Below are 25,276 nucleotides of genomic sequence, written 5' to 3' on the forward strand. Positions count from 1 at the left end.
GCGGCTTGATGATACTATCGTATTCTACTATTCTACCATTGAGTCTTTAAAGTCTGAGTTTGAAGAGCAAAGTTGCGGCAGGGTCTCCGACTTTCTATATCTTAATCTTACATAGATAGGTATGGTAATAGTATCCCTTGATGTATTATGGCCGAGATGTACTTGGCCATGACAGTTTTGTTGTAATGAGTCTAAAGCAAGCATCGTTCTCACAACACTTTGTAACAATTGGGCAATTCAGCCTGCTAGAACTGCACTAGATCTAGAAAATAAACAACCAAGACTCTCGAGACTTTACCTATAGCGGACTTTAAGCAATTAAAAGCAACTACTATGCCCCGTGGTGGAACTATCATTCTGATTACTATCTATATTGTTAAACGTCCAGCCTCATAGCCTTTTCTCGTGGATCACTAATCCTTCCGTAGTTCTCTACGTAATAACATCCAACTCTACCTGTCCAGATACAGCGTCTCTCACGACTGCATAGCCTCCTGCGCGTTGCGTGTTCAGCAGCCGTTACGGACAAGACGAGGCGAGCTGAAAGAGCCAAAAGGCCCAATGGCCTTTGAGATACCATAGAATACAATTGGAGGTGCTGCAGCATCTCCCACCAAATACCCTGGCCTGGTTCAACGGCAACGACGTTGCCCTGGCTGTGCCTTCCCAAATCTTTCGATCTACATGCATGTACAAGGGGACCACAATGGCTTCGACAGCACAAGAAGATTTTTCTCCTCGTCATCTTACTCTCTATCCTTTTTGCATCGTGATCATTGCCCAGCATCAGCGATTGTCGTCTTCATCAATCTTGTCTTTCAGCCCGTTCTTGATATTAGTCCGTTGCTGCTAATACCCCATCTTGCGAGTGTGTTTTCGTCTTGTCTCTCCTGTTCCCATCTCGATACTCATCTCCTCACCATCGAAGTATCATCACCACCACCACCACCAGCAAATGTCCAGCCCAGGCGACCCCGGGTGGAAATGGTTCCCCAACGACAAGCCCTCGTGGCGCCTCGACGTCGTCACGCTGCTGGCCGTCATCGGCGAGTCTGCCATTGCCGAGCACGCCCAGGCCATCACCGCGTCGCTGCTGTGCATGCTGCCTCGCCTGCTGCCCGCGCCCCAGGCCCTGCTCAAGCCCTCGCGCCCGACTCGCCTGCCCGAGACGCACGCCAAAATGGCCGGCGTCTACAGCGGCACCATCCTCGACTCGGTCGGCTTCTTCGCCAACATCATCACGCCCCTCGACGCCCTGCCACCGTACAGCTTCCTCGTGCTGGACATTCAGCATGCGCCTAGCGTGCCGCCGCCCTTGACCAGTGCGAACCAGCACCACCATCACCATCAGCAGGGCAAACGCGGTCTTGCTGGCTTCTTTGCCGGATCTGTCCCTTGGCGCCGGAGACGGGGCGTGCCGGACGATTCTACGGGCAGCCTCTCCAGAGCTGGAGCCGCGGAAAAGGCCTCGCAGCATCGCATCACGCCGTCGACGCTGAGCGAGCCGCCTCACGACGTCGACATCGAGTCCCAGTCGAGGACCCCGACTGTTCACTTCAGTCCTGATGTTGAGATCGAAGGCCATCCCGGACCGATCCGGCGGCGCACCACGGAAAAGGTTCAGGATCTGCTGTCAACCGGAACCATGGCCGTGACCGGTGGTCGGCCCATTGTGCCTCCCAAGCTGCTGTCGCCTCTCCACCTCCTCTCTGCCTTTTCCTTCCTCCTCAGCGCCGGCATTCTTGTTGCTGCCGTCATATGGAAGGACGGCGTTGCCATCATCGCCATCACGCTCATCTCCTTGGCGTCCACCGTTGTCGGCTACGCCTCCTCCTGGCGGCCAATTCTCATGCAGCGCAGGCACACCAACGACGTGCCCAGCGGCGACGTCATGATACGGACGCGCGAAGGAGCCTTTGTTTTGGTTCGCTGCTCCGAGGACGTTGCTCGAGAGCTTTACTCCGGGACCGAGGAGTGCGAGTACTACGTTGGCGAGAAGGCCTACAGGGTGTGCATGGCGCTCGGCACGATTCTTCTCATGGTCAGCGTCGTGCTCCTCGGCAACTGCACCTGGAACTCGCAAATCTTCATTGGAGGATCGTACATTGTTCTCAATGGGCTATACTGGGGTCTCGGCATGCTGCCAAAGACGTACTTCTGGGACCTCTCGCGCTATACATGGCGCGACGCCACCGAAGAGGACGGACAGAAGGCCGATACCATCACGGACAAGGACGACGAGCGCGAAGGCCACCCAAGCTTCACGCGCACCTTGTGGTATGCCATTCGCGAGACAAAGGCCATAGGCTGGGTCGAGCGGAGCGGCGCCGCGCCAGGCACACCGCAGTGGCAGCAGTGGCTCAACGAGGCGTTGGAGAATGCGAAGCTGGGCAATCGCGACTGGGAGGCCGTCAAGAGGAAGAATGAAATCATGACCCAGGCGAGCAAGGACGGAGGCGACCCTGCGACGCAGAGAGCGCCGGCGACGGAGGTGCAGACCAACGGGTCAGCGCCGGGCAACATGAGGTCGACTTTCTAGGTGTTTTCTATCTATCTTTTTTATTTTCTTTCTTTCCTTACTTTTCCTTTTTTTTTTCTTCTTCTTTTTATCCTCTTCTTCTTTTCACTTGTTCTTTTCCTTTCTCTTTGGCTCGCTTTCCTTCTTCTCTTTGGTCGACGTAACTGGGCAAGCATGTTGGATGATCATACGGCGTCGTGATTTTGAGTACCATGTGGCAGGCATTGAGCGTTGGAATTTGAATTGGGCGTTTGAAGAGGGCATACCTATACAGAGCACATGCTTGAGCATACAACATACCTAGGTACCTATACATCGCATATACGTTGCAAAGATCGGTTTAACTTGGAACAGGTTTTTCTAAACGCAATAAGCAGTATAGAAGAGGTACTTGAACAAAGATACAACAACATGAAGGAAAAAGTCTAGAAAAAGCAAAGATTCGACTTTTCAAAACCAGACAATGGCCGCCCTAACACCGGCTGTAGAATGCATCCCCTAAACACTTCCCCCGTTGCCCCTTTCGTCTGAACAATTCATTCGTCCATCCATTACCACCACTCAGATATTTCCTTCTCTCTCTCTATCTCTCTAGTCATCAAAGTAGATGCTCTTCTTCTCAGTAATGTCAATTGGGCCGCCGCGGAAGCTGCCCTTCTTCTTCTTGTTCTTCTCCTTGGTGAAGCCCTTGCCCTTGGTCACGATGAGGTCCTCGTGGGCGCGCTGGGAGTAGCTGATGGGGACGTATTCGTTGGAGGCGAACTTGGGATCGACCTTGATGCCTCGGGGCACGCGGGAGAAGGGCTCCGTCTTGGCCTTGCCCTTGCCCTTGGCGTCCTTTTGGACGTCGTTGGGGTTGGGGGGCAAAGGGGGGTTGGGGAGGGAGTCGATTGTGGCGGAGGAGTCGGAGGAGGACGACGAAGAGGATTGGGATAGCTTGGAGACGCCATTGACTTCCTTCTTGGCGGCCTTCTTGTTGCTGTTCTTCTTCGTCTTCTTGTTTTTGTCTGCGTCCGAGTCCGAGTCGGAGGAGGAGTCTGATGACGAGTCAGAGGACGAAGAGTCTGACTCGGGGAGGGGGACCTTTGCTGCTTCCGCGGCATCGACCTCGGACTCGCTGTCGGAACTCTCGTCGGAGCTGGAGCTCTCGTCTGAGGAGCTGGACTCGTCGGAGCTGCTTGACGATGACGAAGAAGAAGACGACTCGGAGTCGGAGTCGGACTCGCTGCTGCTGCTGCTGGACTCGGGGGCGGCGACTTTCTGCTTCTTAAGACGGGGCTGTTCATCGGACGAGTCCGAGTCGGAGCTAGAGTCGTCGGACGAGCTGGAATCGGAGCTGCTGCTGCTGCTGCTGGAGGAGGAGTCGGAGCTGGAGCTGGCGGGCTTTTTGCGCTTCAAGTTCTTGTTGCCCTTGGGAGGAGAGGCCTTGCGGAACGAGGGCTTCTTGTCGGCCTCGTCGCTCTCGCTCTCGCTGTCACTGCTGCTGTCGTTGTCCTCGCTGCTGCTGCTGGAGCTCTCGCTCGAGCTGGAGCTGTCCGAGCTGGAACTCGAGCTGCTAGAATCATCGTCCATGTCGACGTCCCGATCGGCGGGGGTCTTGGATGACGCCTTCTTCTTCTTCTGCCAGGCCTCGAAGACGCTCACGAGGGTGACGCCTCCGTTGCTGGACTCAGAGGAGAGCTCGCCCCAGCCCTTCTTGGCGCGCTGCTTCTTGAAGGCGCTGTGCGCGGCGCGGAAGACGTTGTCGGCGAGGAACTGCTCGATGAGGTCGAGCAGCTGGGCGGGGGGCTGGGCGAGGGGCTGCTGCTGCTGCTGGTCGGAGGGGGCCTGGCCGCCCTCGGCGTCGCTGCTGCTGGCGCCGGGCTTGAGGGGCTTCAGGGGGGCCATTTCGTCGGTTTTGTTGGTTGTTGTTGTTGTTGGGTGTGCGGGAGAAGTGATGCTGCTCGCGCTGGGTTTGGTGGATGGGTTGTTGGAGTTGTTGGAGAAGAGCCAGGCGGGCGGTTTGGACATGTGAGGGAAGAGACTTTTTTGTCAGTCAGGATGAAGATGGAATCTCAATGTGAGAATTCCTGAACTGCAAGAGAAGAATGAATTGACGCAAATAAAAGGAAATTGATGGGCTACTGTGTGTCTATTGCAATCACTGCAAACTCATGACCTGCTGGTCTGTCTGTCTCTAGCGAAAGTTTTCCAGTGTCCCAACCAGAGGGAGAGGTTAAAAAAAAAAAAAAAAAAGTTTAGCCAGATTTTCTGCCGCGTGCCCAGGAACAGGGTGCCGAAAGAGGCGCGGGCGGTGAATGTAGGCTTATCGGCTATCAGTGGAAATTGGGCAGGGATCAACGATGCGCCGTGTTCCGGGAGCCTGTTGGCGCGGGCAACGGGGCTGGAGCTGCTGCTGCTGCTGCTGCTGCTGCAGGTGATGTCAAAGCTTCCAGGATTCAAAAGATATTATGACAAGCATAACTGGGATTTCGATAGTCCGACGATACATGGCAAGTCCCAGACAAGGGCTGCTCTTGACGACACTTGCTGAGACACGCTGACTGTTCTTTGCTTTCCTTTGTCTCTAACGTCATCATCATATTCTTTTTCTTCGCCTTCTACTCTTCTCGTTCTGTTTCTTTTTTTGCCTTACGTCGCCTTTGGATCGTCCCCCGGCTTTCCTTTGTTTTCACCTGCGCGTACCTATCCAGGCGCTCGGCTCTCTCTCATACCAACCCTTTGTCCCTTTTCCACGCCTCAGGGGACACGGACAACCCCTTGATGGGGCTTCGACAGCAGCACGGAGTAATCGACCGCCAGCAGCTCTGCTTTTAACTGAGACAGTCTCCTTTTGCCGTTTCGTCCTTGCTTCATACTATCGATATATCTGGATCAATAGCGTCACCGGCACTGCGCGCACTCTAAGCGCAAACGGACGCACGAGAGCCACTCGCCACCCTCCATCAACCACCACTCACCAGACCCTGTCAGCCTCGTCAGCCTCGCCAGCTCTTCACCACTCGTCACACTCTCTCCTATCATGAACTCGACCAAACGCAAGTTCAACGCCCTGCTCCAAGGACTCAGCAGCCCGCGCCCCAGCACAGACGACGAGTCTCCAGCCGCCATGTTTGGCCACCGCGTCCCCAGCGGCAGCAAGGTCGTCGAACACGAGGCCATGCTGCAGAAGCGCCGCCGCCTGGGCTTCCCCGACGAGACCGCGCCGCGCATGGAACCCCCCGTCTCGTCGGGGCTCACCAGCCTGGCCAGCTCCATTAGGCGCACCGTGTCCGATGCCACGACGCCCAAGGTGCGGAGGGACGGGCCGGCGCGGTACTCACCCGGCGATCGGGATGAGCTTCTCAAGAGGCTGGCCACGTTCCAGGAGATTACCGACTGGACGCCCAAGCCGGACAGGATCAGCGAGGTGGAATGGGCCAAGAGGGGGTGGATCTGCCAGGGCAAGGAGAGGGTGCGGTGCTTGCTGTGTCACAAGGAGCTGGTGGTGAAGCTGAAGAAGGAGGCTGCGGAGGGGGAGGACGGGTTGTTGACGGCTGCCGAAGTTGGTGAGTTGTTATTGAGTTGGAGCTTCTCATTCGGATCTTGGTCTAACATGTGACGGCAGAAGCTGCGTTGGTTGACAAATACGCAGAGCTGATTGTGAGCGCGCATCAATCAGACTGTCTGTGGAAGAGACGCGGATGCGACGGTAAGACTTTCAGGCAATCCGGCCATGCAACGTTTTACTAATTGTTCATCAAGACTCACTTCTTCGAATCTCATTTGTGAGCGCAAAGGGTGCCATCGAAGCTCTCAAGGGGCGATACGAGGAGCTTTGTTCCCGAGCAGCCTTTCTTCCCTACGAGTTCAATCTCCGTCTGCCGGAAGGCATGGACCTGGACGAGGTCATTTCTCAGCTGCCACCCGACTTCTTCACTGGGCGCAATCCCACCCCCGAACCAGTCCGGCCAGCGCTTGCCCTGGCCCTCGTGGGCTGGCAAGGCCTCAACAACACCCGCATCGGCGCTGTTCCCAACACGGCGTCTTGTCATACCTGCCAGCGACGGCTCGGCCTGTGGATGTTCAAGAGCAAGGAGGTGGATGCAAACGGCAATGTCGTCGTACCAGCGCCGATGGACTACCTCGACCCCGAGCGTGAGCACCGCTTCTTCTGCCCGTGGAAGAACCCGGCCGCTCAGAGCAGAGGGCACAGCATCGCAAAGGACGATGCGCCCGACATGCCCGCGTGGAAGATTCTGCTGCAGTCCATCAAGAACGAATACGATCTCCGACGTGTATACGAGGGCAGGCTCAAACCATCATCCAAGCCGGCTGCTGCTGCTGCCAACCCGTCGACGCCTGTTAAGACGCCGGCTCGACAGGCTCCCCATCACACGCCGAACGCCTCTGTGGATTCGCTCGCCATCAACGAAGAGGACGATGAGGCGACGAGAGACGCAAAGGACAAGGAACGGTGGGCGCGGCTGCGCAAGGTCAAGAGCTTGTTTGATACAAAGAAGCTGCGGAAATCGGTGAGCAATCGCCCAGAAACTCCGCACTCGATCAAGTCGCACAAGTCAACACGGTCGATTAAGGGGGATTGATGTGTCTCGTGATGACACAAATCCTGTGCTGCCTCTTTATTCCCATTGCGTTGTGTTTCTCAAATCTTTTAGTTTGGCTACAATCATCACTAGCTGAGGGATTCAGTTTTCTTTCCGGGGAAGGTTCTCTGTTTGCCTTTTCAATTTATCACATCTCATACCCCGATTATCATCCCATCTCTTAGATATACAAGATTGTAATACGCTCATGTCCATCGAGCAGCGTCCTTTACCTTTTGTGTCAACGAATCAGCCTCCTTTACCTTGTATGTCTAGCAAGCTATAGTCGCACATTTTCACCCCGTCTTCCACTTGATATCATCAAATGAAACCACCGGCCCGCCATACGTGACCGTCTCGTCCTTCCTCTTCACCTCCTTGTCCCGCAGGTCAAAGCCGGCCATCTCCAAGATGCTCATCCTGACGCCTCCCACGCCGCCTCCGCTGCCCAGCCGGGGTACGTGATCCATGCCCGCCGCCGTGACGTGTATATCCGGCATCCAGCCCGAGCCCTCACTCCATCCGTTCCCCACGGACTTCGAAATCTTGTTGAGCTCGTCCCGCACCAGGGTCGCCATGTCGCCGCACCGCTGCGTCCACGAGCCGCCGCCCTTGTCGGCCTTTGTCAGGACAACCAGCGTGCGGGTGTTGGCCTCGGCGAGGGTCCTGAGGATCCATCTGTCCTGCTCCATGAGCTTCTTCTCCGACGAAAGCAGCACCACGGCGCCGCGCAGCATCTTGCGCGCCTTGATGTACTTCCACACGGAATCCCCCCAGCTGGCCTGACTCTTGAAGCCGTACCCCGGCGTGTCGACAAGGACGAGGCTGTACCGGGGAAGTTTTCCCCCCGCTTGGAGAGTGCCCTTGGGGATGGTTGGTAGGGGGCCGACGCCAAAGGCGTTCATAAGGGTGGTTTTGCCGGGGCGGGCGCTGACGCGGGCGGCGTCGGGCTTGTTGACGAGGGCGTTGAGGAAGGAGGATTTGCCGACGTTGGAGGCGCCGAGGATGATGATCTCGGGGATGTGCAGGTTTTTGGGGTGGTGCTTGAGGGATTCGGCTGAGTAGAGGAATTGGAAGCCTTGGGTGAAGAAGGATGCTGCGGAGGAGATTTGGGCGTCTTGATGGGATTTTTGGGAGGTTGTGCTTGTGATTGTTGTTGTTATTGTTGTGAGATGGGGGGAGGAGGATGGGGATTGGATGATGACGGGGGTTGTGAAGAGGGTTTGTTTGTGGGATTTTGTAATGGGCGGGGGCCGTTTAGGGGGGGATATTGGTGGTGTGGCGGCGTGTTTCTTTGGTTGGAGTTGTGGCTGTGGTTCTGGTTGGGATTGGGGCTGTTTATGAGGAGTTGGTGATGGGTTTGTTGGTGTTGAGGGTTGTTGTGAGTCCGGGTGGTTGCTGTGAGGCTCGGGGTTGGTTGAGCGGCTGAGGAGGGATGGCCTTGCGCTTGGTCGGAGGCGAGGCCAGCGGGGGAGGGACGTGCTGAAGCATGCTGAGCGATGGAGAAGTTTGAAGTGAGACAGGGTGAATTGCGAGATGTGGCGTAGCGGAGGGGGTGTTGATGGAGGCATGTTTTGATGTGAGGCTTGGTGATGATGGTGATGAACTTTTTGAGTTGGATGAGATGAGGTTCAAGTTCTTTTGGTGGTGTAAGTAGGTAGCCCCACTATTTACTGTTGGATGTTAAGACGTCGTCCTAAGACAATGGATGTATCTTTGATCAGTGATGATGAGAGACTGATGTCGAAAATCATGAGAGAATTTGTTCTCTAGGCTTGATCATCTCATGTTTCTCTTTAGACAATCCTCCTTTTTACTTCTTTCTACATATAGACACAACGCACGATGTGGCATCATCATAGTGCATGATTTATAGTAGCTGGAGTTACAGTGTGTATAGGGTTCACACTGTAAAGAAATCCACTAAACGCAAACCACCAAAACTGGTCATTCAGTCTCTTCATGAGAACTCATACACAACCTCACTCCTTTACTCACTCATCCCACACTTTATTCATCTTCACAAACACACGCACACACACATACTCATAGACATATATATACATCCCATCTCTCAGAGCCATACATACAAGTCATCCATAGAGGACCGTTTCAGAACAAAATGGCCCCCGGCGCGCTCGACCTCGACGCCCACGAACAGCCATCCGACCAAATGAAGGCCGAATGGAAACACTTTGCCCGCCTCGACCAAGCCACTCTCCTCCGCGACATCCCCCTCGACGACCCCCGTCTTCCCCTCGAAGAGACAGAGTTTCGTCTGTCGGGACATGTCCCGCGATCGCAAATCGCAGAGGCCTTTTCGCATCTGGGAGCCGAGTATGTCGACGAGGGCAAGGAGGATGGCGATGCCCCTATCTTGCATCATCCCTTGCTTCCGGGTGAGTTATCACAAGAATCTACTGCTGCCATACTTATCTCATTACATACAAAGGCATTGAAGTTGGGCTAACTCGCATCATCCCGTAGGCCTCCTCATCATCCCCTCGCTCATCCCACCAGCTGTCCAAACGCACCTCCTCAACACCATGATCCACCGCGACCTCTCCAACCCAACCCACCAGACAAACCTCCACCTCCACTACAACCTCCCCTACCCTTCCTCATCCTCATCCTCATCCCCAGCACCATCAGCTTCAACAACATCCTTCTTCTCCCTCCCGCCCTCCTCCCCCACGAAATTCACCCCCAAAGACCCCTCCGTCCACAACCCCCTCTCCATCAACCAAGTCCTCTCCCGCCGCCTCCACTGGGTCACCCTCGGCGGCCAGTACGACTGGACCAACCGCGTCTACCCGGACGCCGCCCCTCCCCAGTTCCCGTCCGACCTGGCCGGCTTCCTCAAGGCGCTCTTTCCCGAGACGCTCGCCCAGGCGGCCATTGTCAACTTTTATACCCCCGGCGACACCATGATGATGCATAGGGATGTCAGTGAGGAGGTGGACAAGGGCTTGGTTAGCTTGAGCTTTGGATGTGATTGCTTGTTCATGATTGCGCCTAGTCCGGGGCCCAACGAACAACAACAACAACAACAACAATACACAGATGCACAAGGACAACCATCCACGGACAAGGCCGAGGGTGCAGATGGAGGAGACAACAAGAAGGGGGAGGACAAGAAATACCTCCTGCTGAGACTCCGCTCCGGAGACGCAATCTACATGACGCAGGAATCCCGCTACGCATGGCACGGTGTGCCCAAGGTCATGAAGGGCACGTGTCCCGACTATCTCGCGGATTGGCCTGCCGGGCGGGAGGACGGCGAGTTTGAGGAGTGGAAGGGGTGGATGCAGAACAAGAGGATCAATCTCAACGTGCGACAAATGAGATGAGTTGGAAAGAGATACTAGAGTAATAGAGTGTGTGTTTGGATACAATCATGACAATCTTGCGTACAGCCTGGCACTCCCTATCTAATAATCATCGCACAATAATAGAGGAACGGAACCGATACAGAGTATATGAATAAGAATATTTCAGACCGGCTGTATAATATATATAAATATGATATATAGATAGTGGATAAGCCCTCAGGTGACATATCCTACCCAGAGCCAAGACGGCAAATTCTAACGCTCAACAATCGCTCCATACCCGTCCAACTGTAGTCCAGATTCCACAGGGCTCACAAAACAACTACAGAAAATGAATGCAAAGGACGCTTAAAACAACAAGAGAAAAAGAAAAGGATGTTCCTTGCGAACCTCATCCCCTTACGCAAAGCCGAATCCAGAGGCATTCTCCAAAGCCATAGTCAGCCGCTGCCTCAGCATCTCCTTGTCCCTGTAGTCCGGTAGCAGCAACGTCCCATAGCACGTATACGCAGTGGGCAGCCGGTTCCCGCCGTCCTCGCCGTCGCCGTTGCGCTGCACGACAAACTGCAGGTTCCGCATGCCGCCAACAGGGACGCGGTCAGAGGCCGTCACAAACTCCAGCAGCTTGCGCTTCATCCGGTCGTCGTAGCGCTTGACAATGGACCAAAAGTCTCTGACCGTGTGGTGAGACGCATCCCAGCCCACGTAGCGGGTGTACCGCCGCAGCTCGGCAATGTCAATCTCCTGGACGCCTTCCACCAGCGACTGCAGTATCTGCGGGCTCAGCAGCGACAGTGACTTGTGGTCCAGGCAGCTATGGAAGCCGCGCTCAAACGCCTCGTACTGCGGGCGGATCGACACGTCCGTCAGGTAGCGGATGTAGTCGCTGACATACTGGTCGCGGTTCTCGTTGGTCACGAGCGGCGCCTCGTGGTCGCCCTCGGTCTCCTCGGGCACCGTGATGCGCATCTTCCAGTCGAGGTTCTGCGGCCACTGCGCCATGTCCTTGGTCATTTCCCGCGTTACGTTGCCCCCAATGTTGGGCACCGAAAACTCGTACGTACGCGCAAACACGTCCTCGACTGCGCCGTCCTTTTCGTTCCACTCCAACAGGCTCATCAGCCCGCTGGCAAGGTCAGGCCAGCCGTCTGCAATGTGGTAGAGCTCTTCCACCGGCTCGCCCAGCAGTTTCCGGTACAGCGCCTTGGGGAACGTGACGGGGAGTGTGAGGCCGTTGTACACTGCCAGCGACACGATGACGCCAATCAGCTCAAACTTCCACTCCTCGACGACGGAGCCGGGCACGAACCAGGCCATGCGCGTGCGCTCGTCTATCGTAAACGCGCCGTATTTGGGATCAAGCGCCTCGGCGATGGCCACGCGGAAGAACTCCTGCTGCACACCACCCGAGTCAAAGCCCTCCTCTCCGCTCTGTTCGCCTAGATGAACCTTGAGAGGGCGCAGCAGCTCGCGTCGCTCTCGCCTCCACAGCTGGTCAAAGGCATCTCGCAGCACATTGTCTCGGCCAATGTCCAGGATCAGATACTTGGACGAGGCCACTTTGAGCATGTCCTGCAGCACAATCTTGTGGTGGGGATTCGCTACCAGGCTGCCTGGGTCGACGATGGCGCTCATCCTAGTCTTTAGCGAGCTGCTCTCCTCAAACATGCGGCTCATTTTTGCAAAGTTGATGGATCGGAAAAATGTGACGAGGCATTCCGGGCTGAAGAGGTACGGGTAGTCGAGCATGTGCCCCTTGTTCCGCGAGGAGGGTGATTCCGCCCATGACACGGGCATTTCCATCGTATCCAGGCGCTCTGAGAAGTAGTCTGCGCGAAACTGAATGTCCCCCAGGAGGAGCCTGGATCTGTTTTGATCTGCAATCTGTCAGCATGAACAGGTGGAAAGGAACATGGAGCTTTTGCGACTTACACATGGTGGAGATGAGAGACAGTGCCCCGTGGAAAGCACCGGCGCACAATATCTCGGCATGGCCATCCCATTCGTGGTAGAGAACCGTCCTTGCCCAGTCGAGCAGGAGGGTAGGAACGCGGGTCTCGTGCAGCAGGCGTTCAGCTGTCGGGAACTCCAGCACGCGGATCGGCCCGGAGTGCACAAGGTCGAGCTGGCTGAGCAGTGGCTGGAGAATGTCCATCTGGCCGGCCTTGTTCTTGCCATCCATGCGCATCAGCGTTGCCAGGGACCGACGGGCGGACACGGCGGAGAACACACGGCGGGCCAGCCGGATGGCGACGTCGTTGGAGAAGACGTCCTCGTACTCGAGACATATCGCCTGCGGCTGTCTCGTGGAGAGACTGTTACCACCCAGAGCCAATCCAGTGGATCGTATGCGCGACATGTCGTACAATGTTTTGGAGTCTGAGACATAGGGAGCCACCGCAACGAGGGCGTGCAGACAGACTGACACGACGCAGCCGGCTTCGAAATCGGACAATGGCTTCCGACTCTTGGGCAGTGCCCTCGCGGGACGAGACTGCGAGGCTTGGAATGACTTTGGCGTTGTGAACAGGGACTCTGCCGCCAGCCAGAGGCTGTGGAGGACCAGGGTCGGCGCCGCTCGCGTCATCCGGAGCATGCAGTAGAAGAGCGTCTGAGAGTCGTACAGTTTGCCATCCCGGGAAAAGGACCGGACAAGCGAGTGAGGGTCGCTCAGCACGGTGAAGAGGGCCTGTTCGTTGAAAGCTTTCCACTGGCTGGCAGACGTGGCACGGGACGTCGACCGCCGCCTCACCAGTTTCTTTGACAGATTCTGGGGTTTAGGATAAGAGGCGTGAGATTCCAAAGGTCCGAAGAAATGGCTCTCGTAGGTCTGGTCTTCTTGAAAGACATCGCATATGAACTCGACGAGGTCGACATTCAGGGTGGACAAGGACTGGGGCAGCAGTAACTTGGCCGATGAGAAGTCGGCCTCGGGTAATGGTGACACGGGCCTCGGCTTCGCATGAGGGTCGACGTGCTCCTTTCTCGTGGTCGGGGGGGTGCTGCTCGGCGTGTCCTTCTCATCGACAGTTTCTGTATCCGATGACCCTGACTCGACCTCTTCCACCTCCGCGGTGGTGGTGGTGGTGGTGGTGGTAGTGCTGGTAGGGGTTGGAGGAGATAGGTTTTCGAAAAAGGCGGGCTTGGATGGTATTTCCGGCACGCCGCGAGTGATGATGGCGGGTGAAGTCTTGCCGGCCCGAGCCAACTTGTCGGGGTAGAAGCCGTTTAGGCTGGGGGGGCGTGACGTCGGCTTGGCCTCTTCGTTTCCTGCTGAGATGGCCATAGGATCCATTGTCCTCCTGTTCGACTTGGATGGAGAAGAGCGGAGAGTCGTCTTTGAGTTCCTCTTTGGTTTGGAAGATACGTCTTTCATGGGCGTAGGCGGTTCGGCCACATCTTGGCTCGAGGTCCTTGTTGGTTTCGGGGCCCTGTTTCGTTTAGGCTGTGAGGCTGGTAGGGAAACAGGTTGATGTGCGTCAATATGGTCTTTCTGAGAATCAGTGGCCTGTTGGGAGTCCGCCGCAGCAGCAGCAGCAGTATTGTTACTCTGCCGATAACCCCCCAGCTCAGAGATCTTGTCCGTCATAGCTTCAATCGACTGTGGTGTAAGCCACTCCAACATCTTGAATGCGACGGTGCCAAAAGTGGCCACGGCAAACGACCTGTAATCCTTCTGCACTGCCTTTTCGGTGACGCTAATCTGGGATGCCGGGATCTGACCAAGCCGCGAGGGGGTGCCATCATTCTTGGACTCGCCGGGCTGGCTGCCTAGGCGTTGCTTCTCCAGAGACGGCGAGCGGCATCTTGTTGCTGCTGTAGAACAAGGAGGAGCCTTGGCAAGACACTCCAAGCTTGGTTTCCGCCGGGAGGATGTCTGTGGATCTGAGGATTTACGGTTGCCGTGCTGAGATGGCGAAGGCCGAGTGGAAAAGATCAGGCTGTTGGTCGCGGGAGGAACTTCTCGAGGGGAGCCGAGGTAGGGACAGAGGCCGGAGTATGGATTGTCTTGGCTGGCAAGATAGACGGCCAGCGTTCTCGCGCTTGTCGGATTGTATCGGCGGATAGGCGCCTTGCCAGCGAGGCGCTTGCGGCAGGAGAAGCAGGTAGCCGTGGAGCAATTCGGCGCACCACAGCCGGTTCTCAACTGATAGATGTACCTGTAGACGAGAGGAAGAGACGGAACGTTAGCACAGCTGCTTACGGAGAGCCCAAGCAATGAAGCAGTCCTGGAACCGAGAGCGGGGATATAAGGGACGAGAGCACGTACTTGTCGACGAGCTGCTGGAAGTCGTGACGGCGGCTGGCTCGATGGATGGCATAGACGCGACGGGGGTTGTCGACATCCTGGACGTAGGCGCTCAGCTCGGGCGGCGCATCGGCCGGGAGACGAGCAAACGGCGCGACCTGCCAGAGCCCGGCCAGCAGATCCAGCTCGCCGCTTGCTTCAGGGCCTCGCGGGCGGGCGTCGGCGGCATGGCCAGGCTCGAGGCCCCTTGCTGAGGAGCCCGAGGGCTTTGGCGGCGCGCTCATGGCTGACGTGGAAGCCGCTGGGAGTTTGGGGCTTCTCAACAGCCCATGCTTCGGCGGTGGCGGCGGTGGTGGTGGTGGTGGTGGTGGTAACGGCAGTCAGAGTGCGGAGGAGAGCGTCGAGTGCTGCGCGAGGTGGTGGTGATGATGCTGTCAAGGCGTGTTAACGGAGCAGAGAACGACGGATGGCCGCCGGAACGAGGGGATGCGCGAGAGGGATGACGGACGGATCGAGTATCAGGTAAGATCAAGGATGCAAGGCCAGTGCTGGTGGCGGCTCGTTAGTAAACCGGCTGGAGATTAGCAAGGCTGAAGCGTGACGAGCAGGCCGTGGGCGGTGGGGTCTGGTGCTCTGCGGCAGCGGTCGCGGTACAGGGTACCTGCTGCGGGTGTTTGATGCTTGGGCAGTTTGGCTGCCGGCCAGGATATCACGGCATGTATCTCCTACCTTGGCTGCTACCATTACTACCTATCTACCTACTTACCTAGCAGTACCTTCGTCCGAGCTCCAGACATTGCCACAGGCGTCCAGTGAGGCGCCCCCGTGTTCCGTCGGGTTCCCTCGCGAGCCACTCCAGCCGCCCAAAGCCACTGAACCAACCCCAGGCCGGATCCGAGCCCAGGCTGGTTCCAGCGCCCCCCCGGCCAGTACAGCGAGCGCTATCTGCGCTGTTGGATCCCCCGGCAGATGCGCTGCTAGGGGACTGTTAGGGCCTCGCGTCAACGGGGGGGGGCGGATTGCGGAGTCCCGGTACAAGCTGCTCGTGGGTGGCGCCGCCATGGCCGCGGGCTTTTGCACGCAGCGCAGGAGCCGCAGCATGTACAGATACCTCGTGGCTTACACATGCTTTCCAACTAGACTTCCAGGCTCAAGTCATCAGCTGCAGAAAAAAATGCAGGGTACGACCCACCCTTGGCGGCGATGGCACAAATACGTCAGAAACCCCCGGCCACTCAAAATTTCCACCAGAATTAATAATTCTGGCAGAACCATCGCAGGTTCGAGTCACACTTCTGGACGGTCCGTCCCTGCTTGATAAGGCTGTGCCTCCCATTTACTTTGCTAGGAGAGAGTCGTTCAGTCACCAAATCTACCGCGACTGGTTCTGCTCGTCTCGCTTCTCACCATGGCGAGCGTCCAGCCCGCCACCGCCGGGCAGGCGACCTCGGGCTCGCACCCATATACGTGCAACTCTTGTCAGGTCGCCTATCGCAATATCGATCTCCAAAAGACTCACATGAAGAGCGACTGGCAGTGAGTGCGACCTTGGTGCTGGAGAGGCCGGCTGCTTGTGCATCTCCGGCTGTTTTGCTCCGTTGCTGACTCAATATCTCCCTAGCCGGTATAACCTGAAGCGACGAGTTGCCTCTCTGCCTCCCATCACCGCCGAAGTTTTCACCGAAAAGGTTCTCAAGGCGCGTGCTGATACCACCGCCGAAGCCGACAAGGCGCTGTTTGAGCGTGCCTGTGAGCCGTGCGGAAAGACGTACTATAGCGAAAATGCCTACCGAAACCACTTGCTGAGCCAGAAGCACAAGCAAAACCTGGCCAACCCGCCCAAGAAGCATGATGACGAGACGACTTCCGTGATGAGCTCGACGTTTTCGCTCGGCGATCCGGCATCTGCCGCGGGCGAGGATGTCGACTCTGCCGCCGAGGACGAGTTCAACCAAGTGATTGAGGGTCTCCAAAGGACAAAGGTTACTGAGCAGCGACCCTCGCCTGTGAAGCGGCCGTCAAACCCCCACCCCGCTCCAGAGAGCGAAAACGCCGGCACCGAATCTACCCCGACTCCCACTCAATCTGGATCTGACCGGGTCTGGACCGTCAACACCTGCGTCATCTGCAACCACGAGTCTTCTTCTCCTGAGACAAATGCTCAGCACATGGAGAGAACCCACGGCATGTTCATCCCCGAGAAGACGTATCTCGTCGATCTGGAGGGTCTTATCCGATATCTGCAAGAAAGAGTTGGCGAGGATCACCAGTGTCTTAGCTGCGGCAAGTACAAGAACAGCCTCTTTGCCGTGCAGACCCATATGAGAGACAAGGGCCACTGCATGATTCCGTACACGACGGACGAGGATCAGTTGGCTATTGGCGATTACTACGATTTCAGAAGCACCTATTCCGATGGGGAGGATGATGACGAGTCGGACAGCGGCTCGACGGAAGACGGCAACGGAGGAGCCAAGCTGGGCGGGCGACGAGAGGCCAAGGCCACCGGGGCTGACGGAGAAGAGTTGGAGGAGGGAGAAGACGCCGATGGTTGGGAGACTGACAGCTCGGCTTCGTCTCTCGACTCAGAGGACCTGACTGCAGTTCCTGCGGAGGGCCACATCCATCAGTTTGAGCGGCTTAGCAAGCACGCCCACCACAGCACAAACGATCCTCGGAGTCACCATCAGGCGGATGGATGGCATTCCAAGGCTCACAAGCACACCCACGCGGCCTTTTACGACGAGTACGAGCTGCATCTTCCGTCTGGGCGATCCGTGGGCCACCGTTCGTTGAACCGATACTACCGGCAGAACCTGTACAACCACCCGTCGGCAGAGGAGCGCGAGGAGCAGCTGCTGCTGGAGGCTGCGCGGCACGAGGACGGCGTCGAGCCCAACAGCGAGAGCCAGGTCGCCGTCATCAAGAACCGCAGACGCGAGATGGCTCCCCGCGGCGCCATTGGCATGGCTGGCGTGCACGATGCGGTGAAGCGCTCGGTGCGCAGGGACGTGGAGCGCAACCGGGACGTGGAGCATTACCGGGCCAGGAAGACGGAGTGGTCGTATGCCAAGAAGCGCAACAACCAGAGACACTACTACTACCGCGATACCGGCGGTGGTTAGATGACATGACCTTGTGTAGCTGCGAATTGATGTTTGTTTTGTCTTTGACTCCACGTGCGTCTGGTTCAATGACGCAGTCCTGGCTTTTGAAACACACATGCAAGTGAAATATGGGCTCATGGACAAAGATGCTGATGTGAGACGGCCCTTGATTCTCCTCTACCGTTTTATCTTGAACGGTATCATAATCGATCAACAGTACACAGGCTTATTGTACCTTAGCACAAATGCCCTCTTCTTTCAGTGGCTCAGTCTTGTTTAAAGCGCCGCCATGTGCTGGTGCTTCTAGCAGAGCAGGACGGTATGGGCGGGGTTGGCGATCCCCGATTTTCAGAGTAGACATTTTAGAACACAACAGAATGCTGACATTCTAAGTTACTACTACAGTAAACCTTGGCTATAACGATGCATAACAGCAGCCCCTACCCCATCGTTATAGTCAGAGTATTATAAGAACCAGGTTTTACAGAGATCAGGTACTGCATAACTAAAAATAGGTTAAAATCTTATATTAATATACGCCTAGTGCAGTAAGAAGGTACTGGTTAATAGTCTGTTATTATTTCACATTAACCTAGTTAATATGCATTTAGTAAAGAAATGCATAATACTACTAGTAAAGTAATTAAAGAAGTAGGAAATCTAGTATTTCCTACTATTCCTAAAAGTTAATAAGCTTAATAAATATATTAAATACTTTTACTATAAAAATAATAAGTAAAAGGAGTTAATTTAAGTTATCCTTATTATTATTTATTAAAGCTAATAAAAATTTTACTACTATTTAATCTAAATTATTATTATTAGTATTAAATATGCACTTTTTAACTAGGTTAATAAGGTTATTTAAGGTAGCCTTATTAAAGTCTATAATATAGTTAATCTGCATTAGCTCTTAAATATATATTTAGGCTAGAAGTTTATAAATAGCCTTATAAGATTTATTTTAATTAGTAGGCTTTTTAATAAGTTTACTAAAGCTACTAAATAGCTATAATTTAACCTAGCAGCTATTAATTATATCTTACTTAATACTACTAGACTATATATTAACTAGCTAGCCTATAGCCTATAATAAGGTTACTTCCTTTATTAAATTATAATTATAAAAGAAGGCATTAGTAATAAACTCTAGCTAATGCTTTTTATAATAAACCTTTAAATTATTAATAATGCCTTAGTTTATTAGCTAATATAAAGAGGTTATATTTATTAATAAAAATATAATATATATATAGTAAAAAAGGTCTTTTATAGCAGCTTCTTTAGCAGCCTTAATATAGGCACTAAAGTTATTTAATAGCAGAAGCACCTTTTAGCTAGCTATCTAGTTATTAAACTATTACAGCCATTTAATAAATATCTTACTAGTTATTTATACTATTTTATTACTTTAATAATATAAAAGGTATATAAAAATTTATATATTATTCTTACTAAATATATATAAATTAGCTATAGACCTTATAATTTAAAAATTAAGTTAGTAAAAGCTGCTAGTATTACTATAAGGCAGGATTATAATTTATAACTTACTACTCTTACTGCTAAATTAGGCCTTTATTACTAATATAATACTAAGTAAAGAATACTAAAAAAGGCCAGTCTTATTAATATTATAAATATTATTAAATTTATATTTATTAATAATAACTTAAAGGGCTTAAAGGTCTTTTAAATAGTTAACTTATAAGGCAGTATAAGCCTTACTATATTAATAATAGTATTAAAAGAAATACTATAACTTAAAGCTATTTAGCCAGCTAGTTAAAAAAGGCAGTACTAGCTAGCTAATATAGTTATTAAAATAGATTTAAAGCTTAACTATAATTAATTTAATAATATCCCTAGTTATAAAGGCACCTTTTTTATTTAATTAAAGCAGGGCCTTATTAAGAGCTTCTTTTAATATAAGGAAGTTACCCTGCTAGGCCTTTTTAATATCTTATAGCTTTAAATTATTATTAAGGTGCTTATATTAGCTACTTAATAACTTAGAAATTATTAACTATAATAGTTTATACTTAAATTTAATTATAGCCTAATGCTTAAGCTAGGCTTAGGTTTAAGTTAGATTTTTATTTTATTTTTTTTATAATAACTAATACTGTTTTTATAAAATTATAAATCTAGTAGCCTTAAGTATTAAAGGCATAATAAAAAATATAAAAAAATATATTAAAAGATATTAAATTAGTAATATTATTATATATTAAAGGAAGAAGGTTAGGCTGCCTAGGTTAAAATTAAGTGCCTAGCTAAGCCTAGGCTAAGGACTAATAATAATATTTATATAAGTTAGTTAGTAATTTCTAGCTAATATTATTATTATTAAGATTTCCTACTTTTTAGTGCAGAAAATAGCTTATCTAGGCCTTCTGATTAGTATAGGCAGATTATTATAAAGGCTGGGGTTTATTATAACTAAGGTTTACTGTACTAGTAGTAGTTGGTCAGGGGGGGCTTGTACGTACTGCTAGTTTTCCGAGGAACTGCTCCGTTCCGAGAGTATGTTATTTATAGATGCTATTCTGGGGGCTTCTGGGAGGGCTAGGCTGATGATCCGTTTGCATAGCTCGGTAAGTACCTACCCATATACATGTAAAGTTGTGATACAAGTGATTGTAGCTGCAGAAGTGTTTACCTTATACAGCAGAATGGCTGTCAATCCTCAATTAAAGTAGAGCAAAGAAACTCATCAAAGATGGAAACGGACAATAGAGGAAACCGCATAAACAAGGTGGTATTCTCGCATCAGGAGGGGCATCATGCCGTGGAGCATCAAAACAAACCCACGTCTTCCTTCTCCTCACTACACACACACTTCCTTTCTTGCATCTCGTATATACTAATATCGGTCGCTCGATCAAGTCCCAACAGCGGAAAAGCGTCTTGCCGTGCTTCGAGATCGTCATCGCCAAAGAGCTAAAATTGGCAGCCATCGCATCGTCTAGCACTACTATCATCGCCTTTTCGTTGCTGGATTCCCTGTTTGACTCATTCTTTCATCTGTCCGGGTGGCCTCTGACTGAACCCTCGTTGGTGAGCCTGCGCCCCGTCGGGCTGCGGCTGACGATCCCTGCAGCTTGTTTTTTGCCTTGCCCATGCCATGCCCTCTCTCTTCACTCGCTCTTCTGCTGATGCTACTGGCTGCTGTTCCGTCCCGCCTTATTAGTGCTCATACCTTGTTGTTCTACCTTGGATGCTGGTAAGTGGGCTGGACAAGGGCGGCTCGTGATTTGGCGAGGCGAGGGCATTCGCGGAGCACGCTTTTGGCAGCAACTGGACAGACAGCCCGAGCATGCATGATTGGGGCTGGGACGAGGGACGGAGGCGTCATCTGAAAAGGAACAGGTTCCGGTTGACTCTGCACGTACCGACCTACCTGATGTATCTATGATGTGATGACGGTGATGTGTACAAGTATGCTCATGCGGCTCTGAGCGAGAGGAGAGGAGAGAAACAAGTGTTGAAAGCAGGTATCCGTGCAGACCTCTCTCTACACACCGTAACACGGCTGGCCTTCGTGACAAGCTGCATGGTGTGTCCGCCTGCGTCTTGTGCTGTGCTGTGTGGCCTCTGGAACGCATTCTACGGGTTGAGGACTACTACCAACAGCTCTCCCGGCTCTCTACCTATCTTCGCTACTCTCTTCTCCATTTCTTCCTCTTCCTCACAACTGCCTCTCCTCTTCGCGCCGCTTCTTCTTCTCTCCTCCTCCTCTCAGTCTCACCTTTCCGCCCAACTCCATCCGCGATCCACCCTCGCCAGTCTTCTTTTTTTTTTCCCCGGTAATAAATATAGATAATACGACTCTAAATCTGGATCTGACGTCCCACGGACCGTCTGTGCGACCGCTCCTTGCCGTGCGTGTGTGCTTGGGAACAGCTCGACGTGCGCCCAAGCCGCCCAATACGGAGCTACGATACCAATACAATCTTCGCCCAGAAAGTCAGACCGACCTCTTTCTTACTCGCCTGTTTCTCCTCCTGCTCAATCTCTTTTTACGTGTCTCAGCTGGGCAGATTGCGACGCTGAATCGACTCTGCGGTTGCAACGACGGCTGAATACGGTTACAAGCTCTCCCACATGCGCCGAAATAGTCACAGCAACAAGGGTGTCTATAGGTACCTTGGGTAGAGCAACACAGACGGACGGAACCAACAACAGCGCAGAAGGGGGGGGAAACCAAGAGGACGACTCAATTGAGTCCCTTTACACGACAATACGAACGCAAAGAAACAAAAAGACGGAATCAACAAGAATCACATACGCACACACACGAAACATGCCACGCAGACGACTATGGGCATCCTCGCCCCTCCTCCTCCTCCTCCTGCTCTTCGCCCCAGCAGCCCTCGCCGTCGTCGAAGCCGACTTCTCCTTCTACCCTGCCAACGCCCAGCCGTGCCTGAACCAGGCGGCCGCGGCCTCCAAATGCATCGGCTCGACCGTCACGGACCTCAACAACTGCCTGTGCGGCAACTGGAACGACTTTGTCATCCTGGCGGCCACGTGCATCGGCAAGAACGACAAGGAGGACTCGGTGCCCGTGTATAAGACGATGGTGTCTGCGTGTGCCGACTCGGATACGCCGCTCGACGTGTCGCCGAGCGAGTTTTACGGCGCGGTCAACGGGGAGACCACAACAACGACGACGACGACGTCAGTAACAACAACAACAACAACAGCGGCGACGACACTGGCAACGGCCACGACGACGACGACAGACTCGGCGACAACACAGCCGACGAGCTCCAGCACCGCCGCTCCCACGCAGGGGAGCCTGTCGACGGGCGCGACCATCGGCATCGCGTTGGGCGCATCCTTTGGCGGCGTCGGTTCCATCGCGGGCCTGGTGTATTTCCTGCTGCGGCGGGCCAAGAAGCAGGACGAGGAGCGGCATCCGATGCTGCCGCCGCCGCAGTATTACGGCGACGACGCCCAGCAGCAGCTGTTCAGCGGCCGGCCGCCAGCGCCAGAGCCCACGCCGTCGCCGGGCCTGCTGAGCAACTACTCGTCCGAGGTGAAGCAGTCGTCGTCGTCGTCATTATGGGTGTCGCCGCTGCAGAGCCCGGACTACAGGTACTCTGCGGCGACGTGGGACGGCGCGCAGGGGGCGTATCAGGGGCCGCTTGCGCCGACGGAGGTGGGCTCGGAGATGGCGATGCTGCCGCTGCAGGCGCAGGGTCTGGGTGGTGTTGAGGGGAGTAGCGGTGGCAGCGGTGGTACGGGGATGGTGTTTGAGATGGATGCCACGGCATCGCAGGTCTCGCAGGTGTCGTCGGGGGCTGTCGAGGTGCCGGGCAGTGTGCCGTCTGGGCGGCCAGCAGGGAGGTGATAGTCGGAGGAACTGCGGTGGCTGATTTGATTCTGACGAGATGATTTTTTTCTTGTTCTTCCTAATGGTAGCCGGGAGTCAATCCATGAAGAGGATATTGCGTTTAGCATGGGAGGCGTTGTTCATTTCTGCAATATATATACATTAGGGTAGTCCTGTCCTGGATATACTGCAATTCCATTGTGCAAGCAAGTCTGAGTGGCTCGATCAGTGACGTTTCTCCTGCAATCTGTAACGAGATATGAGTTGGTACAATGACAAAGAATCTGCTGCTTTCTTCATGTCCGTTCCTGGCGTGAGTGTATCAAGAGTGTGTTATGGTCATGTTGATACCTTGATTGAAACGGTGTGGTCGTAAGCAAGATTGGTATTCGGTCGATGCCGCTTGTGAGATTCGCACTGCCAAGGAATCTGTCTAACACTGGATCTGACTCGCCGACCACCATCTGACTTACACTCGTAAACTTCTAAATTGTAGCCTCATCATCAAAGCAAGCTGCAACACGCAGCGGAATGTCAAACAACGGCCTACCTATGCAAAAGCGAAGCAAGTCAATGCCATATATATACGTAATATATGCGCTAGAAATCGGATACCCCTCTATCGGAACAGGCTGAGTGCGGATTATCAAGATGTGCCGAGTAACCGGCTTGATTAAACACGCATCGAATTGCATGTGCAGCAAGAGGAGAGCTTCACGCCCAAGCCATGCTCTCTGTCCTCCCCGCATCTCGACCCGACTTTACATGAATCTTGTACGACGAGATTGGAGAATCTGACAAAAAGATGGCTTCGGAGAAGAAGACTGTTCTCATCACCGGGTGAGCATCAACGATAATTGTCAATGTGTCCGTTTCTTCTGTGGATCAAGCCTCTCTGATGCGAATATAGCTGCACGCCTGGAGGCATTGGGCATGCCCTCGCCCTCGAGTTTCACAGCAGAGGTGCGTTTCTTGAACATTGAATGCTGCAATACAATACTCCTCTAGATGTTCGCTGACGATGAGACTTTTGGGGCGTCATTCATAGGCTGCCATGTCATTGCTACCGCACGCAACCCGGATGTCCTCAAGGGCCTCGCTGCCATGGGCATGAGCGCCGTCCAGCTCGATGTCACCAACCAGGACAGCATCAACGCCGCCAGGGACGAGGTTTCCCACATCACCGGTGGCAAGCTCGACATTCTCGTCAACAACGCGTAAGTCAAAACAAACAGGACGATCGATACATTACCATCATCTTCATCATCATCATCATCGTCATCATCGTCATCATGGGTACCTTATGGTAAATCATTCACTAACCATCACATCAACATCATCGTCATCACCCACCTCCAGCGGCCGGACTCACACCATCCCCGCCCTCGACATCGAGATAGACGACGTCCGCCAAACCTACGAGACCAACGTCTTCGGCCCCATGTTCACCATCAAGGCCTTTGCCCCCTTGCTCATCGCCGCCCGCGGCCTCGTCGTCAACGTCTCCTCCATCAGCTCCATCAGCGCCTACATCTTCGGCTCCGTCTACGCCTCCACAAAGGGCGCCATCAACAGCTACTCGCGCGTCCTGCGCCTCGAGCTCAAGCCCTTTGGCGTCCGCGTCATGGTCGCCATGGCCGGCACCGTCCGCTCCCACATCGCCAGCCACCCGCACCGCGCCCTGCCCGCCACCTCGCTCTACCTGCCCGTCAACGACTACTTCCAGCGCAGGCTGGTCTTTAGCCAGAACAACGCCACGGTCCCGACAGACGTCTTTGCCAGGAAGCTCGTGTCGGCGGCGCTCAGGGGAGAGGGATACTTGGGGGGTTTGGTTGGGGGCACGCCGGACTGGTTCTGGGCCGGAGGGCTTTCGACAAAGGTCTGGCTGTTGTCGTTTTTGCCGGCTTGGATGTCGGAGGGCATCATTTCCATGTTTTTCGGGGTTGCTGGGCTGAAGAAGAGGCTTACTGAGGCGAGAGAGAAGCAGTCTTAATGGATTGATTGCTATGGTAGAAGAATGAGTTCAAGGCACGCGTTTACTTGTGGTTTCGACTACAGTAGGCATACATAAGAGGAGCAATAGAATTGGCCAGAGGAATATCAGGTTCCCAATCAACTCTCATACGAAATTCATCTTGACTTC

General features: G+C 53.6%; 9 protein-coding genes across 9 annotated transcripts; 6 read left to right on the top strand and 3 right to left on the bottom strand.

Annotated features, from left to right (window-relative positions):
* Positions 1 to 846: 846 nt before the first annotated feature.
* On the top strand, positions 847 to 2,539 carry TRIREDRAFT_81460 (uncharacterized protein; the record flags this gene model as incomplete). The annotated part of the gene is made up of 2 exons (XM_006968649.1): positions 847 to 1,303; positions 1,619 to 2,539. Exons 1-2 carry the CDS (start codon positions 956 to 958, stop codon positions 2,537 to 2,539), a joined length of 1,269 nt encoding a protein of 422 aa, XP_006968711.1. The 5' UTR covers positions 847 to 955.
* A 570-nt stretch (positions 2,540 to 3,109) lies between these two features.
* TRIREDRAFT_111192 (uncharacterized protein) lies at positions 3,110 to 4,405 on the bottom strand (the record flags this gene model as incomplete). Its single annotated transcript, XM_006968709.1, has 2 exons — positions 3,110 to 3,995; positions 4,125 to 4,405. 2 exons carry the CDS (start codon positions 4,403 to 4,405, stop codon positions 3,110 to 3,112), a joined length of 1,167 nt encoding a protein of 388 aa, XP_006968771.1.
* A 1,135-nt stretch (positions 4,406 to 5,540) lies between these two features.
* Positions 5,541 to 7,104, top strand: TRIREDRAFT_68622 (uncharacterized protein; the record flags this gene model as incomplete). The annotated part of the gene is made up of 3 exons (XM_006968650.1): positions 5,541 to 6,066; positions 6,126 to 6,209; positions 6,263 to 7,104. The coding sequence occupies 3 exons, from the start codon at positions 5,541 to 5,543 to the stop codon at positions 7,102 to 7,104; spliced, it is 1,452 nt and encodes a 483-aa protein (XP_006968712.1).
* Positions 7,105 to 7,400: 296 nt separating this feature from the next.
* Positions 7,401 to 8,675, bottom strand: TRIREDRAFT_111194 (uncharacterized protein; the record flags this gene model as incomplete). The annotated part of the gene is made up of 1 exon (XM_006968710.1): positions 7,401 to 8,675. One exon carries the CDS (start codon positions 8,673 to 8,675, stop codon positions 7,401 to 7,403), a length of 1,275 nt encoding a protein of 424 aa, XP_006968772.1.
* Positions 8,676 to 9,226: 551 nt separating this feature from the next.
* TRIREDRAFT_68499 (uncharacterized protein) lies at positions 9,227 to 10,454 on the top strand (the record flags this gene model as incomplete). The annotated part of the gene is made up of 3 exons (XM_006968651.1): positions 9,227 to 9,503; positions 9,592 to 10,122; positions 10,216 to 10,454. The coding sequence occupies 3 exons, from the start codon at positions 9,227 to 9,229 to the stop codon at positions 10,452 to 10,454; spliced, it is 1,047 nt and encodes a 348-aa protein (XP_006968713.1).
* A 160-nt stretch (positions 10,455 to 10,614) lies between these two features.
* On the bottom strand, positions 10,615 to 14,969 carry TRIREDRAFT_81465 (uncharacterized protein; the record flags this gene model as incomplete). The annotated part of the gene is made up of 3 exons (XM_006968711.1): positions 10,615 to 12,313; positions 12,369 to 14,596; positions 14,707 to 14,969. 3 exons carry the CDS (start codon positions 14,967 to 14,969, stop codon positions 10,836 to 10,838), a joined length of 3,969 nt encoding a protein of 1,322 aa, XP_006968773.1. The 3' UTR covers positions 10,615 to 10,835.
* A 1,098-nt stretch (positions 14,970 to 16,067) lies between these two features.
* Positions 16,068 to 17,858, top strand: TRIREDRAFT_51722 (uncharacterized protein). The gene is made up of 2 exons (XM_006968652.1): positions 16,068 to 16,221; positions 16,307 to 17,858. The coding sequence occupies exons 1-2, from the start codon at positions 16,094 to 16,096 to the stop codon at positions 17,808 to 17,810; spliced, it is 1,632 nt and encodes a 543-aa protein (XP_006968714.1). The 5' UTR covers positions 16,068 to 16,093; the 3' UTR covers positions 17,811 to 17,858.
* Positions 17,859 to 21,596: 3,738 nt separating this feature from the next.
* Positions 21,597 to 23,151, top strand: TRIREDRAFT_123680 (uncharacterized protein; the record flags this gene model as incomplete). The annotated part of the gene is made up of 1 exon (XM_006968653.1): positions 21,597 to 23,151. Exon 1 carries the CDS (start codon positions 22,099 to 22,101, stop codon positions 23,149 to 23,151), a length of 1,053 nt encoding a protein of 350 aa, XP_006968715.1. The 5' UTR covers positions 21,597 to 22,098.
* A 756-nt stretch (positions 23,152 to 23,907) lies between these two features.
* TRIREDRAFT_123681 (uncharacterized protein) lies at positions 23,908 to 25,227 on the top strand. The gene is made up of 4 exons (XM_006968654.1): positions 23,908 to 23,973; positions 24,044 to 24,096; positions 24,182 to 24,350; positions 24,493 to 25,227. The coding sequence occupies exons 1-4, from the start codon at positions 23,939 to 23,941 to the stop codon at positions 25,124 to 25,126; spliced, it is 891 nt and encodes a 296-aa protein (XP_006968716.1). The 5' UTR covers positions 23,908 to 23,938; the 3' UTR covers positions 25,127 to 25,227.
* The last annotated feature ends 49 nt before the right edge of the window (positions 25,228 to 25,276 follow it).

Source organism: Trichoderma reesei (genome assembly GCF_000167675.1).
Source record: "Trichoderma reesei QM6a unplaced genomic scaffold TRIREscaffold_25, whole genome shotgun sequence".
Lineage (NCBI taxonomy): Eukaryota > Fungi > Ascomycota > Sordariomycetes > Hypocreales > Hypocreaceae > Trichoderma > Trichoderma reesei.